At 36.9% G+C, this 16,000-nt stretch overlaps 1 protein-coding gene across 1 annotated transcript in view; it reads left to right on the forward strand.

Annotated features, from left to right (window-relative positions):
* The window catches only part of LOC140232892 (uncharacterized), a 70,757-nt gene that overhangs the window by 5,028 nt on the left and 49,729 nt on the right, over window positions 1-16,000 (forward strand). Inside the window, exons 3-4 of the mRNA XM_072313004.1 lie at window positions 4,666-4,697; window positions 5,381-5,491. Coding sequence (XP_072169105.1) covers window positions 4,666-4,697; window positions 5,381-5,491 — 143 coding nt within the window. The remainder of the gene's footprint in view (window positions 1-4,665; window positions 4,698-5,380; window positions 5,492-16,000) is intronic.

Raw genomic sequence — 16,000 nt, forward strand, 5'->3', positions numbered from 1 at the left:
CCGTCACAGGAAGTGTCTTATGAAACTGCCCGACTTATGTATTCATTGTACAGTCTTCCTCTGCCAGTGCTTGTAAAAAGAGTAGAAACTGAAAATGTCAAGTGGATCATGCTTGTTCAGAAGCAAGTCCGACCATAAAAGCGGGGCTTTGGTAGGGAACAAGCCCACCGAAATCATGTCCGCATGAATGATGCTGTAAATGTTGTGTGGGGGAACAGATCTACAAAATTTGTATTGTCTGATCAATGTTAGTGCATCTGCCTAGATTTATCCATTGTTGCATTAAGTGTACTGTTCAATGTTTTTATAGTGATTTTCATAAATTGACAGACATACAATTTATGTGCAGTATTAACAACTTGGGTTGTACAACTGAATTGCATTCCATAAACTAAAACAGGAATGCACTGTATATTGTCTCAAAGGGGAAAATCCCTAATTTTTGTCCGTAGAAGAGATAAGACTTTCTTTTTGTCACTATGATTCTCCGTCACGTGTTCATCCACTCATGTACCCAGGGGTACGGCATGCCGAATCATTTGCAGAATATACATGATGATGTTTACAGAATTTGTCATGGTATCATAAAATTTTGTCATCACAATTATTAATGGATTATACAATGTCATTCGAAGTAATTGTTTGTAGATATTTGACCATTCATAGAAAAAGAAGATATTCAGTTTTCAAAATTAGGAAGTTAACTTAAGCAGCATTAGACAATATTCACTTACCAGTTGGTAGAAACTTCAGACAAGGGTAGCAGTTGTTTATTTGATCTCTGTACATATGTAAATGAAGAAATTGTAATGTTGATGTAAGATATGATGGTTTGCTTTTCAGGATTAAATTTTAAACGTACACTGTAGGGATTTTCATAATGATATGACCAGATGTAATGGCATTCAGTCAATCTTTACTTTGATAGATCCACACTGAGATAATGATAATGAGAGTATGATATGACTGCACTTACAATTTTTTGTACATCAGGGGTGGAACTTTAAACCAAATTTTAAGATGAATGGTTTGATGTCATTACTCAGCATCATGCTTATCCTAAAGTCAGCTGTAGATTTTGTTAGACCTTCAAAGTTTAGAGGAGAGATTGGGGTGAAATGGAAAGCATGTCAGGAATAATTTATAATGCATGTGGTCTGGCTTAAATACTATCAATACCCTAATCCATATCGGGTACATCGTAGGAAAGTCATTCTGTCGAGTTTCATCATGTTTTGACAATTGCTTATTTCAAGAAAGCCTCAAACCAATGCAGTCTCTTTTTTTGACATAATGATGTTGACAGCTAGCACATGCTTTGTTTTGTAAAGATGGACTGTCTGTGTTGTACATCAGTTACCAGATGTAATGGGTTTCAGAGAGGGAATATCACACAAAAGAAAAAGAGAAAAATGGACAACAAGAGTGAGGGTAGTCATGGGATGCGTTTACATGTATCCAAACAATTTTCTGAGGCAGAATGAAGATCCTACATGTGCTTAAAGGGCCTGTTTACCTTTGGGAGCAGTGGTTTTAAAAGATATCACATTTGATGCATGATGGGTAGGTTTGTTGCACCACAAAACATCCTACCATATAAAATTTTCGCAATAGAGCCCAATAAAGCCCAAGATATAGGGAGATATCAGTATTTTTCTCAATAAACCGTAGCTGTTGACAATTTAGTCTGGAAACATTTTTATTGTAACTATTGGTTACATTTTGTATATTCATCAATATTTAACATTGATTTTACTGATTCAAATTTTTACAGTGGTTGTTTCTATCCCTAACTCATATTTTAGAACTATTTTAAAGCACTAAGCTGGGTTTTTGTTTCATCTGCAAATGGTAAATTATGCCTTTAAGGCATTTTTGAGCGATAGATAAACCCAACCATGTTTTCAAACAAATTTAAAAAACGCTGATTTGAAACGCCATTCAAAGGGCATTTTTAAATGCAATTGAGACCACGATCGCCTTTCTGCGAATAGTTGATAAATGCAACGTTGCCATTTTGAAACGCATCTGTATCTCAAGGTCAACTCCCAGCTGTTTCTGATTGTGGAGAAAATCGTGCACCATTTGTGTTTTTTACGCATTGTTTGTGTGTGAATGATGAAGGCATGTTTGGTGGTATGCAGTTGACCTTTACTTCCCTGGTCAAATGGCGCAAAGCAGCTGCGCAGTGACAATTGTATGATGGTTAGTTAATTAATGCAACACCTGAGAATTTCATAAAAATTCAAACCATGATCAGAAAGGCCATTTGAAACACACTTTGAAACATCATTTTCTCTCTCAAATGCAACCAAAGTCATTCAGTAATCAGGTAATGCAGATGATATGCATGGTATATAATGGCTGATGATTGTTTTAAACTATCCATGGACCTACAAGTACAATGAACTATCTACCCTGCTGTAACTGTTATCACTGCAACAGAGGCAGGTGGATTGTACTGAGAGTATCTGTGACTGAAAATGCTATTCCACCCGTGGGTCAGGCTACTTGGTTGTATAACATGATTATTTTGGTTTCTTGTTTTTCTCTCTAAGTTATCGTTCATCAAAGTTGCTGCTTTTTTTTTTTTTTTTTTTTGAGTGGTAGCATGCACAGTTTTCATCCAAGAAATGTAAAAAAAGAACATATAATAGCTAGGGCTTTCATCAGTTTTCAACCTTCTGTGGATCTTTTATCTCAAAATGTCAAAGGAAATAATGGCCAGTAGTAAATGATTTAGAAATAATGATGTAACTTAGAATTCTGTAAAATTGTGTACATGATTGAACACTGTGGTATATTTCATGAACTGCTGAGTATTCTGTCTTTTCCCTTCAAGGTTTGTTGTACTGTATAAGTGACTACTAGCTGGTACAGCATTTTCCCCCTATGAAACTCAGACTGTAGACCTACATTAAATGTAACAACTCTCAGCTTGATATCAGCACAACTTCTTGTGTGTGCATGAAAACACTTGACCATTAGACTGTTATAATGTTGTGCATGGAGAAAAGATGGCTTTATGATTGGAATACCACTGGCATGTCTCACAGCATGCCTCACCATCATCAGTATAATTTCAACCCCACTACCACTGACTGAACTGTAGTGTGGAGGTGTGCAATTAACACAATTGCTCCTCTCAACCCAAGATTTCAAGGTTGTAGCCCGTGGTAATGACAAAGGTCAGCAGTGTGTGGTCAAGAAATCATATTCTGGGTGATACATCATGTGAACTTCTGTAGAATGCTGATGAGATGAAATATTTTAGCATTATTTTTTTTTTTTTCATGCATTCGTCGTACACAGGGTGTACATGACCCTGCATCACAAAACCAACAAAAAGTTGCCAGACATGGATATTTAGTTAAGAGCATATATTCTGAAAGAGCAGACTTTAAAGGCATAATTTACCATTTTTTGCAGATGAAACAAAAACCCAGCATTTAGTGCTTTAAAATAGTTCTACAATGTGAGTTAGGGATAGAAACAACTACTGCAAAAAATTGAATCATTAAAATCAATGTTAAGTATTTTTAAATGTACAAAATGTGAACAATAGTTATAATAAAAATGTTTCCAGACTCAACCATTTACAGTTACGGTTTATTGAGGAAATATACAGATATCTCCTTGTATTTTAGGCTTTATCGCAAAAATTTACATGATAGGATGTTTTATGGTACAACAGACCTACTGATGTACAGTGTACACATACAATTGTGTGCATTAAATGTCATATCTTGAAAAATTTTTAAATCACTGTTCCCAAAGGTAAACAAGACCTTTAAGCTTTAAAATAATGTATAACTCAATTCACATGGATTCTCCTAACTTATCTAAATATTGGAAAGAAAGCACACACTCCGGAAAAGTGTGAACTGAGAAAAGAGGCTCTAAAGTACAGGGTCTATTCAAGCGCTTTATAATCTTTTCCAAGCCATGCTAGCTGTGCGATTACTAGGACAAAAACGGGTTGTAAACCACCGGAGTATAAATAACAATGAAGGGATTATCAGATTAACCTGAAATGGAACATGCTTTATCAACACATTCTGTCCATGATTCATGACAACTTTCAAAGCAGTAGCACCATCCTGTCTGAAGTTGTAAGAGTTGAAAGTGAAGAGTGTGTAGGCCTACAGGGTTTTTAAGAAATGAAAAGGGGACTCTATTAAGACACCATTCTTTTTTTTTAAGTGTTAGAGAAAAACTGCTAAAAACACACTTTCCTGTTTGTTTCATGATTCCAAATTTTAGCATAATGTAGAAAAAGGCTTGCCCTTAATTTCAGAGTTTATGAAAAAGCCAAGATTGAATGTGACCCATTTCACTTAGTATTTCCAGTCCTCACACAAAATCAGTGTGTGCGACTTTTTGTTGGTTTTGTGATGCATGGTCACATGCATGCACCAGTAGTCTGGCTTCCAGACCCTCTGCACGTACTATTTTACTATTCAAGATATTGACACCCTCAACGTCGAAAACTGGTATAGTTTGCCTTCGGCAAAGGCGGCGACTTTGTCGCCGCAGAGTTCAGTTGGCAAAGGGTCTGGAAACCAGACTAATGCACTATTTGCTTGTTACTTGAAGAATCACAAATTAAAGCATGGTTAATTACAAAACTGTCACGCTCTTTCTTAAATCTGTGCCATTATGCAGGAACTTGATCAACATCACAGAGGAATGTTTCCGTAAGTAAACACAACTTTGCCATCTCCTCTTCTTGCCACTAAATGCTAAATAATGTATGAATTGTTGTGCTTTTTAAGGTATCTTTAAATATTTGTTTCTGCAGTCTTAGCATCGTGCTGCTGTACTTTTGATTGGGAACGTGTACTCAAACTGAGATGTAATTTTATGTTGTGCTGCTGTAGTTTCAGTAGCGTTTTGAAAGGTTGGATTTACAATGTATTTGTTTTTAACTTGCTGTTATTCAAAATTTGACGTTGAGAATCATAAAATCTTGCTTTCCCAAGATGGAAAAATTTGTATGTTTTGATGAAAACACTATCTGATCAATGTTCAATACTTCCCTTTAAACTTGTCCTTGTTATGATATCTTGTGCTGTTTAAAACTTATAGACAGTATATATCCCCAATGACATACCTTTGTATCCTTAGTTTTAGCATATACTGAGAATTTTCAGTGATTAGCTATTGGTATTTATCTGATTGGGACTTCAATTGAAATGAGGCTGCCCTTACAGCCCCCAGGCACACAACTCTGTGTTTGATAGTGGACTACAAAAAGGTAGACAATAAATTCCATAAAGTATTCTGTAGAATTAGGTTGATGACATTTATATTCTTAAACTCCACACATGGCTTGTGTAAAATCTGTTGTGCCACTTGACATTTCATATATGATTTGCAGAGACTTACGAGGAAGGCTTCGTGGACTTCTCAGGATCCGAGGCTGCAGTCTATGGCTGCTTATTCAACGGGTCGTGCCACTCCATTGCCTTCTATCCCAACAATACTGTCAGTAAGTCGTGCTATTCATCTTTAATATACATCTACTTAACCACGTCAGTTCAGCCTGTATCAGATTTTGATTGTTGTATTTTATTCTTTATTCTCTTTAATGCAGCAGACTTCACTGCACAGAAGTACAGTAATGTGACAGTGTTGTCAGTTAACATCTTAAACCAGACAATTTCTATTTCTGGTACTCATAGCAAAAGAGGAAAATAATTTTGATTACAAGGCCTGTAGTGTGTTAGGTGCAACTTACAAATACAATAAAAAAAAAAAGAACTTTGTTTGAATTAGAATGCATCTGAGTATGAGATATTGAAAGCACTGTAAAATCAGTTTGTAGTATTTGCATTTTCCAGATCTTACACTCTTATGCTGTAGAGCATACATTATTATTAACATAACTTGTTAAAAAAACCCCCACAAAATCAGTTGTATTTTTAAGTCTGCAGTTCCTGTATTGCATGCAAAAATCCAGTTTACATAAAAGCCTCATCATGTTTCTTCTGGTGAAGGATGATGTTTCATTACAGTTCTATGTTTCCAATTGCACTCTCCAGGAACTTATGATTACTACGAACGGTCACCAACTTTTATCACTCGTTAATCTATTGGTTGGTTGGGCTAGAATTATCACTTTGTGAACTGTACTACAAGTGTATATGAAATGTGTCAACAACTTTTTTTTTTTCTTTTTAGTTCTTAAAAGGTCCTCTGTACCATTGGGAGCAGTGATTTAAAAATTTTCAAGATATCACTTTTGATGCATACGTGTCGGTCAGTTGTATCACAAAACATCATACCATATACAATTTTCACAATAAAGCCTAAAATAGATTAAGGAGATATCACTATTTTTCTCATTAAACCATAACTGTAGACAGTATAGTCTTATAGCAGTTTTATTATAACTATTGTTCACATTTTGTATATTTAATGAGACTTGACATCGACTATATTGGGTCAAACTTTTACATTAGTTGTTTCTATCGCTAACTCAATTTTTAGAACTATTTTGAAGCAGTAATGCTGGGTTTTTGTTCCACCTGCAAATGGTAAATTATGCCTTTAATGTCCTGCCAAAGCCCTTACTTGCTTTGGCGGCAGTGAGCTGTTTGAAGCGTTCGCTCGATTGTCATGACCATTTTGGAAATTAAAAAACTTGCATAATTCATCTTATACTTAGCCAAGCTGGAAAACCGAAATCGAGTTCTGCTTTTACAGCACCTTCCAGTGCCTGTCTGGTTCTCAGCTAAAATGTCATCAGCTGATCTCGCTTTGCAACTTCCTATGCAGACCGTTGTTTGATGACCACTTCTCCCGTGACAGCTATTTGTGAGCGTATAGATGTCGTGACAGCCCAGTAGCTGTTCTCATGGCAGTCGCGAGTGTTGCTCGTCCCTGGTGTGTGGTGATACTTTTGTAACGGATGCCAAGAAAGCCGTGCAAACGTATTAGCGCACTTTTCCAGTTGCGGCAGACAAACTCCATGTGTACATTGCGATGTCACAAAGTACTCTGTATACTCAGTATCATATATTTATACACAAAACTATTTAGTTTGTGTAGAGTCATCTCAGCAAATCAAGGGTATTAAATATATTCCACTATCCTAGTTGGAATGAGAGACATAAATCATCAAGTTGATTTATTTCAGTTAATGATTATGACCAAGCTATCAAATTTTTTGGCAATGAGTGGTGCAACTTTGTATATTCTAATTAATTTTGTTTTGTGAATTTTTTGAAGCAATACTTATACACTACTTAGTTGAGAGGGAAATATTGGTTATTGTTTGCAAGTGCTTTCTGAATTTAGGACGAGTAGAGTAGAATTTAAGAAGAGTATTTGACAACATGCATGAATACTATTTTGAGGAGGTATTATGAGCAGGTGCCTTGCCGTCTGGCTCCCTGTTGTGTTTCTTTGTCCTCCATTTAGTTGTCATGGTAACTCTGCTCCGAGATTACGCATTCACAATAGAAATAATCAACAAGATTGAAATCATCTCACTTCACTAGTCGTGTAATTGTCAGGCACAGGTTTGCTTCCGAGCACAACACTCAACAAACAATGCTCGAAGACATACCGCACTTGTACATTAGGAATTCGCTGCATCTTTTGTGAGTCCGAAGTGTACTGCATCCAAGAGTCGTGAAGTGTTTGTGCTTTGTCAGTTTTAGCCTCCATCTCATAAAAAAAGGTTGCTTTGCAGATACCACGATAAAAGCTTGCAGTTGAGTCATTCTTAATGTTAACCATAGAAACAGTAGGATCTAATGGGCATGCTGCAATGATGTTGATATGAAATGCTTTGTGAAATGGGATATTCTGTTTTTGTTTTTTAAAATCAAATTTGCACCTTGTTCTTCAGAAGTTTATTTGGTAGTACACCTGGCGTACCGTTCTGAAATTTATGACAGGTCTACGTAGGTGTGTCTTTGCTGTGCATAAATTCCTCTGTTGCTAACCTCACAGAGCTCTAAGCTTACAAACGTTACCTCTCATTTTGATCAACAGTTGTACAGAGAATTGAAAGCTCTTCAACAGTATTGTTTCTTTTTTTTTTCTAACATTTTGCAAATTATTCCCATTACTCCATTAGAGGGTACTGGTGTTGTGTTAGCATAGCTCGTGGCCTTATTTGTGTGTGGAAGAGAGCTGACTTTGATAATGGAACATGAAAGAGAGAATCATGTGCCTGAACATACAGTATATCCATCATACACGTATGCCTAGAAAAGAGCCTTGAGGATACTCATCTCCGCTTCTCACGGGACGTGCTCTTTTCTTACAATTCAGGTTTTATCCCACTTGACCCCATCCTTACCCTGACTTTTCTCTACAGTTATTATATCTTTATCAGATGTCTATTTGTCAGGTAGACATACCGTAAAATATGACTCAATGAAGTCTACTTCTACAAGTGTATGTACTCTGTAATTGGCCAAAATACTGTATAAGCTGTTGTTTTTGTGAGGGTTTAATTTTTGTGAATTTGGGGAACCACTGTTGGACTGCGAATTTAAAAAACATGCGAAAATATCTCGAACTGACAGGCATTAGTGCACTTATGATAGCATCGGTGTCAAATCGCGAAAACAACACATCACAAAAATGTCTGTGACCACCTCATTCGCAAAAATATCTGTACGCAAAAATAACAGCTTGTACAGTGGACGTACAGTATACCTTTGAATATTGATGAAACGACAGTGAAGGCGACAACACTGTAATTGGCTAACATGTACCAATAAATATTGATAAACTGACACACTTAAGTCCATGAACAGTATAATTGACCATTGTAGATGTATTGTACAATGTAGTCTGTGAGTACTATTGAATGGGATTTAATACCTGTACACATACTCATAAGCTCAACCTTCACACACACACACACACACACACACACACACATACATGTTTATGGCGTCAACCGTGGACCAAGTTTAGTGCTATGCAATAGAGGACGTATGTAGAATATAATCTAATTAGCGCTTTTGAATTTGAAAACAATTAATTAACTGCTTAGAATAATTATTTTTTATAAATGCGCTAATATTTTATTATATTAATATATATCTTTAATATTTGATGTTATGCATTCAACTGTGGACGTTCTACAAGTGCGCATGTGCAAATCACCATCACACGTTACACAAAATGTACCTCACACCGAGGACGTACCCGCAAACAGGTGCAATAACCGACGGTCCTTGATCTCATACCGATATAGACATATGCTGGATATCGGTAGGCCCTATACGTGCCGAACCAGTTTTTGGGAAAACTTCGCTTGAAATACCGTTAGTGAGCGGTTAAGCAGCTACATTAATTTCAGTCAGAGACTGGGGGGAGGGGGGGGGGTAGGGGGCGGGGCGGAGGTCTGCACTCAAACATGAAAATGACATAGGGATTGGAATGCATTGCAAGTTACCATTGGAATTGAAACAAAAACCAACGTTTGTAAGCTTTAAAAACGCACTTGACCGAAACTGTTACTTGACAACTTTTTCAGTTTCCCTCTTTTGTATGGGCTTCTCTCTCCCTATCTCTCCTCTCTCTCCTTCTCTCTCTCCCTCTCTCTCTGTGTTTCTCTTTCTGTCTGTCTCCCTCATTCTCTCTCTCTCCTGAACTCTCATTTCTTTTTTCGTCTCTTTCATTTTAAACTACGGCGATGTACTTGTATAATTGTACATGGTTATCTTTGATTGATCATGTTTGTTTCTGTCGAAATGTGTGCCGCAGTTTCATCAACATGTTATTGTTTTTTTCTATATTTTTTTGTTTTTAAGTATGAGTTTTGTTTGTTTGTTTGTTTTGTTTTGTTTTTTGGCTTCTTTGTTCATTTCTGTATAAAATGTATATCTATGTTGTATTTTTTATCCGCACGGACCTGCGGAAGAACAGCCTTCGGGCTGAAGTATGTGCCGTGCATAAATAAATGAATGAAATGAAATGAAAAAAAAAAAAAAAAAAAAACCTTTAGCTGACCATCTCAACGGAAAGGAGGGGAGTGCTTTAGGTGATACACCCCAAAAAATAGAAAGTCGTTTGGGCACTAAAAAAAAAATTGTGTGGGTCTTTCTGTAGGCCTATATACCACGTCAGGCTAAATTCAAATTCAAATTCAAAGTTTATTTCATTTTTCGACAAAACATATGTTCCACTTCTTTTGATAACAGAGAATAAGGTAAATAATAAGAACATAGTGAAATGAATAGACTGTACAATTGAGGACCTATAGTAATCATACATTGTATAAAAAAAAGAAACAGAAGTGATCAAAGTGAAGTACATGTATACCGTTGCTTACAGTGCGAAAAATGGAGGGACCCACTAAAAAGACACTAAAAAGACCCACTATTAAAAAAGAAAGAAAGAGAGAGAGAGAGAGAGAGAGAGAGGCTGTTCAAAGGTAAACGTAGGTAGGCCTAATAATTTTGATGTATAAGGGTAAGAGGGTAAAAAAGGGAAAAGGGTAAATTTTGGGATTTTTGTGACAAATAAAAAAATTTTTGCCATTGGGTGACAAATTGTAAAATGGTGTGTTATCGGGTGACAGTGCCCCCCCCCCCCTAGGGGGGGGGGTCTTTTTGATCGCACGTATGAACTGAATGTTGATTACCTATAGACGGTAATTTAATATAGGCCCTGCCGACATCCTACAATGGGCAGAGCTGTCTACCGGTGAGATCGAGGACCGTATATTACATCATTATCACAGATACCACAGTACATCCGCGATGTACGGTAATAATTTGTGTGACGTACGTGTGATCGTGATTTGCGCAAGCGCAGTTGTAGAACGTCCGCGGCTGATAATTGCACTCGAATCTAGATCGTTTAAATTATTCTATCAGTTTTTAAGATCAAACGGGATAAACAAATTATATTCTACATAGGCTACATGTACGTCCTCTATTGACTAAAACCAAACTAAAAAAAAATAATAATAATAAACCCCAAAGCTCTCATAAAGCAAAATAAACTTGTGCTACCACTCTCGCTAGCATTGAGTTACCCTTCCTAGCGGAGGTCTTCGGGGATAACTACTACAAGGTACAAGGTACTGCATATAGCACTAACCTACATTTGGACGAGCCGTAATTACCGTTGTTCAAGGGTCGGGTCCCGTCACTTTCACGGAATTAAATCACATGGGGGGGGGGGGGGCTACTTTTAAAGGGACTGATGTATACAATAATCCAATTGGAATGTTATCCCATTTTAACCCATGGCTTTTACCCATGCACCTTCTTCATATATTGGAACTACCGTCATGACCATGTGACCAATTACATCAAAACACACCAGTCGTTAAGATTTGCATGCCATATTATAATGAACATATTTTTTTTTTTTTGATATGTATACAGGTGTATTCTAGACTTGTATCGCCCTTTTTATGAAATGTGCTGGTGGATTACTAGCAATTGCATGAGATGAATATGTTTTGATGTGTTCCCCCCCCCCCCAAGGGTGGTGGGGGGCGAGTACACGGCAACATAATTTAGGCCCTGCCGATATTCGCCACCAGTATGAGATCGAGGACCGTCCGGTTATCGCAGATACGTCCGCAGTGTGAGGTATATTTTTTGTGACGTGTGATCGGGAGTTGCGCAAGCGCAGTTGTGGAACGTCCGCAGTTGAATGCAAATTTAAACATTCAAAATTGATAATTGCTCTGAATCTAGCTCGTTTAAATCATTCTTAACAGATTTTAAATTCAACAGGGCTAAATACTTTTGTTTCTACATGCTTGTACGTCCTCTACTGCATAGTACTAAACTCCATTTGGAGGAGCCCTAGTTGTTCAAGGGTCCCTGTCACTTTTGCCAATTTCAGTGGGTCACGTGCCAACTGGTTTCAATGGGGACAAATTCTATTGTTTCACTTTCCATGTACAACAGTACTCCCAATTGTCAATGTGTATTCAATAGGGATCTCCAATGGGGATTCAATTGGATATTCATCCTTGGATAGCCAAATAAGAAAATTATTGTTTCATTTGGAACACAAATTAACAGTTGGCCATATTTTGGTTATAGGTACGGTATGTGCAATGAAACTTATGTACACTGGGGCATAAGCATGGATGTTCCCCCCCCCCCAAAAAAAAAAAAAGATGTATATGTTCCTTATTAGTCCTCTGTAACACCATTCTTTTCTTAGTAATTTCCTTTCTTATTTATTTAATTCATTCAATGCACAACCTTCATGCCACCACTAAAGAAGTTTTGTCATTTATTAAGCTTTGTTCATACTTCCACCGCAATGTGATATGTGTTACCAATATACATATTAATAATTTTCTGCCAAAACTCATCACAACAATGAAACTTTATTACGATATCTCAATGCTGTGATTTGGAAATAGATTGACATACCTTCAACTCAACTCAACTGCATCGCAGTGCAGTGGAAGTATCGTTCTTATCGTTCCAGGTTTTTTTGTTTGTTTTTTTTTTATCCGAGTTTGTCTCGTCACGGAAGTGGCCGGAATTACCTCACAGCACTCACAGCAATGGTTCTCACACCTTCTCGGCACCTCTACCAATTTGGGGCATCCTCCATTCTTAAGCCAATCTTCCAGGGGGCATTTCATGAAGCATTTTGTCCGACAAGTTGTCGGACAAATTGGGCTCTCAGCCAATCAAATGCAAGGATTTCAATAGCTTGTAACAGTTTGTCAGAAAAATATCCGACCAAAATGCTTTATGAAATGCCCCCCCCCCCCCCCCGAGCTCTTAATTCCTCCACCTGCCTCTTTCCCTCTTTCCACATTTTCTTTGGTCGATCTCCCTTGCTTTCGTAGCTCATTTACTTTAAACTGTGACACCTTCCTCAGGACATCCTCCTCCTTCTTCCTCAACACATGTCCATACCATCACACTCCATTTGCCTTTGCCAGCTGTTCCACTGATTCCTTCAACCCAAGCATCTCCATTATATCCTCAGCCACCCAGTGCCTGACTGGGCACTCCCCTCCCCTCTTGCACAACCTGACACTTATAGTTCCATCATCACAACAACCCCTATCTCTCCACTTGAAATAATCATATCTACATCAAAAGACCTTTGAGTTTGCAAGAATCTGGTTAGAACAAAGAAACTAATATACGTCCAGTCTGACGCACATTTAATTATTGGATGCATGAAATTTGTCCCAGGCAAACTAGGACACTAAAGGGACATTGTATTCCACACCATTGCAACTCTACAATGACGAAAAAACAAAATATCCAGCTAAACAGTAAGTGCGCGATCAGAAAACATTTGTTAAACAGTCCACCATGTCAGTTGGATGTTTATAAAGGTCTAAACTTTAAACAACATTCACATTATGTCACTTCAAATTGACAGATGACACTTGCAAGCTTTGTGGGACATTACGCTAATCTCAGCCTAATGTCACACTGTCCTGAATGTTAACTCCCGATGAACACAAGATTATGGAATTTTTAGAATTTAGTGATCAGGAAGGTGCTCCAGGAGGCCCAAAAACACTACCAGCGGTCACACGATGTTTTCAAAAGCCAACACAAATGACTACGGCAACACCAATGTGACATTTTCCACAATCGTGTGTCCATCGGGAATCAAAATCGGGGCAGTATGATGCCTGCTTTAATGTTGCATGGCTTTGACCTGAACTGTGTAAAGACCTGTTCCTTCTCCTCTGGCCACTCAGTCAATGTACTCTGGAATTAAATGGCACATACATGTAACACTTCTACCACGAGTGGCATATTTTCCCTCTACACAACAGACACAATGTCTCATTGAAGCAATACCAGCAAAACTCAGAAGCAAAAGTGTACCTTCACATGGCAAGAATTAGATTTAATCACTGTTATACAAATTGAAGCACGATATCAGACATGTGTCTAGCATGGTGCCGTAATTCTGTGCTCTAATGTACCTTACCCTTCATTATCGTTCTAATATACTTCAATTATGGATGATATTTGCATCAGACAGATTTTATTGTAGTTCTATTTTTGGTGACAGTGCAGTGATTGAGTGAACATAAATGTCCGAATGCAATAGCAATGCGAAGGTGTCATGCCTCAACATACATGATGCATGCACAAAGACAGCAATCATTGCAAATTATTCAAATACATACTATGTAGTCCCGTTTTTACTGACACAATAAAATTAACAGACTATAGCTCATGTGTGCTACTTTTACAGCACACAAACACTCTACATGTCATGTACATTCCCACTGCACATTCCTCATTTAAATGTAAAAAGAGTGCAGTGACAACCATCTGAAACACCTCGAGTGTTTTTTTTTTTTTTTTTAATTCATGTGACTTTCAGTATCTGTATTGATATCCTAGTCATTCTAATTTGCACTCTAATGTCATTAGACTCCTTGCACATTTATGCATGTAATTGCTAAACACCAATTTCAGTCATTGGAATTGTATTCACATTCGGAGTGTTTGGGTGTAATTATACAATATAAGACAAATAAGCTGTAACTACTAACTACTTTACAAATGTCTAAGGATTTATAGCTAATATGCCAAATACAAACAATGAACATCTTAAAACATTCAAAAAATGCATCAACGAGTGGGTAACACAAGCCAATATACCATTACACTGCCACCTGAAAGTCGGCATGCACTGTACTGACACAAACTAATCCCTTCATAGAATTCTAATTCCACCTGAATGAAGTTCAATCATTACCATTTATTAAAACTATCTCAATTCATAATCTAGCTTTTCCTTGACCCTGTACACTCTTAACAAAATATTAAATTCTCAAATGGTAATAGATATGTCATGTGGTTAGAATCTTAAATATTCTAAACTAAGCCTATGTAAAGATAATTACAAAACCTTCAAACTTTTAAGAGCCTTCAAAAGGTTCTTACCAATAGATGTCCCTTATCTCATTTTTTTTTTTTTAAATGTCCCCTCAAGAACTCTGAGGTACCCAGGTTTCTAGGTTCACCTCTCACAACAATTCCTAAACATTTTTGGTTCTAATTCAAGTTTACTATTTTTTTTCTACAAATTGATCTACCATATGTGAGGAATCGGCTCTCTGATTTGATCAAACCAAGAGTGCAGCTTTATGTTCACAGATGTCTGTGAGTAATTGTATTATGTCATTTTCTTCAATTCTCATCTTTTTACCAATTTTTAGTGGAAATAACAAGTTACAACATATACCTCAAATACAAGGTACTGCAAAATTAGAATTCACTGTTGCAATCAATAAGTGGTCCCTTTAAAAAACACTTTATATTGTTGAGGTATTGACCAATAGTCATTACCAATGTTCTCAACAAAAATCCATGAAACTACAACTACTGGGCTAGTCGATAAAGTGTGAACTTGCCAACAAGAAGTGAAATATTCTAATGGAATAAATCTACACACCTTTTTATTTGGGCTTATTCAACCACACGTGCTTGTTTTGCATTTGCGTTCTCAAGGTCAAAATTGTAATTACATTGCTTCAAAATGGCTCACTTCATTTGTGGAAAACTACAAGATAATACAACAAAATCTTCAAAATCATAACCACTGTGACGAGTCACATATAAAGTGTGAGCTTGCAGACAAGTAGGCCTACGAAATTTTAATGGAATAAATCTACATGTGGTTTTAATTAGGCTTAACTCAACCACAAGTGTTTGCATTGTATCTGGGTTCTCAAAGTCAAAAGCATATATACATTTTTATCAAACTGACTTGATTCTTTTGTGGAAAACTATATGATATCCTGTATTGTAGAAACTACAATATAATACAATATAATACGAAATCTTCAAAACCATAACCATACTGTGGCGAGTCACATAATAAAGTGTGAAACTGCCAACAAGTGCAAGACATATGAATATAATAAATCTATTTTCGTTTTTAGGCTCAATTCAACGACAGGTGCTTGCATTGCATCTGGGTTCTCAAGGTCAAAAGTGTATATACATTCCATTAAAATGACTCACTTTTGGCCCCAACAATTGCAGGCGCATACTTT

This window comes from Diadema setosum, chromosome 9 (assembly GCF_964275005.1).
Source record: "Diadema setosum chromosome 9, eeDiaSeto1, whole genome shotgun sequence".
NCBI classification, from domain to species: Eukaryota; Metazoa; Echinodermata; class Echinoidea; order Diadematoida; family Diadematidae; genus Diadema; species Diadema setosum.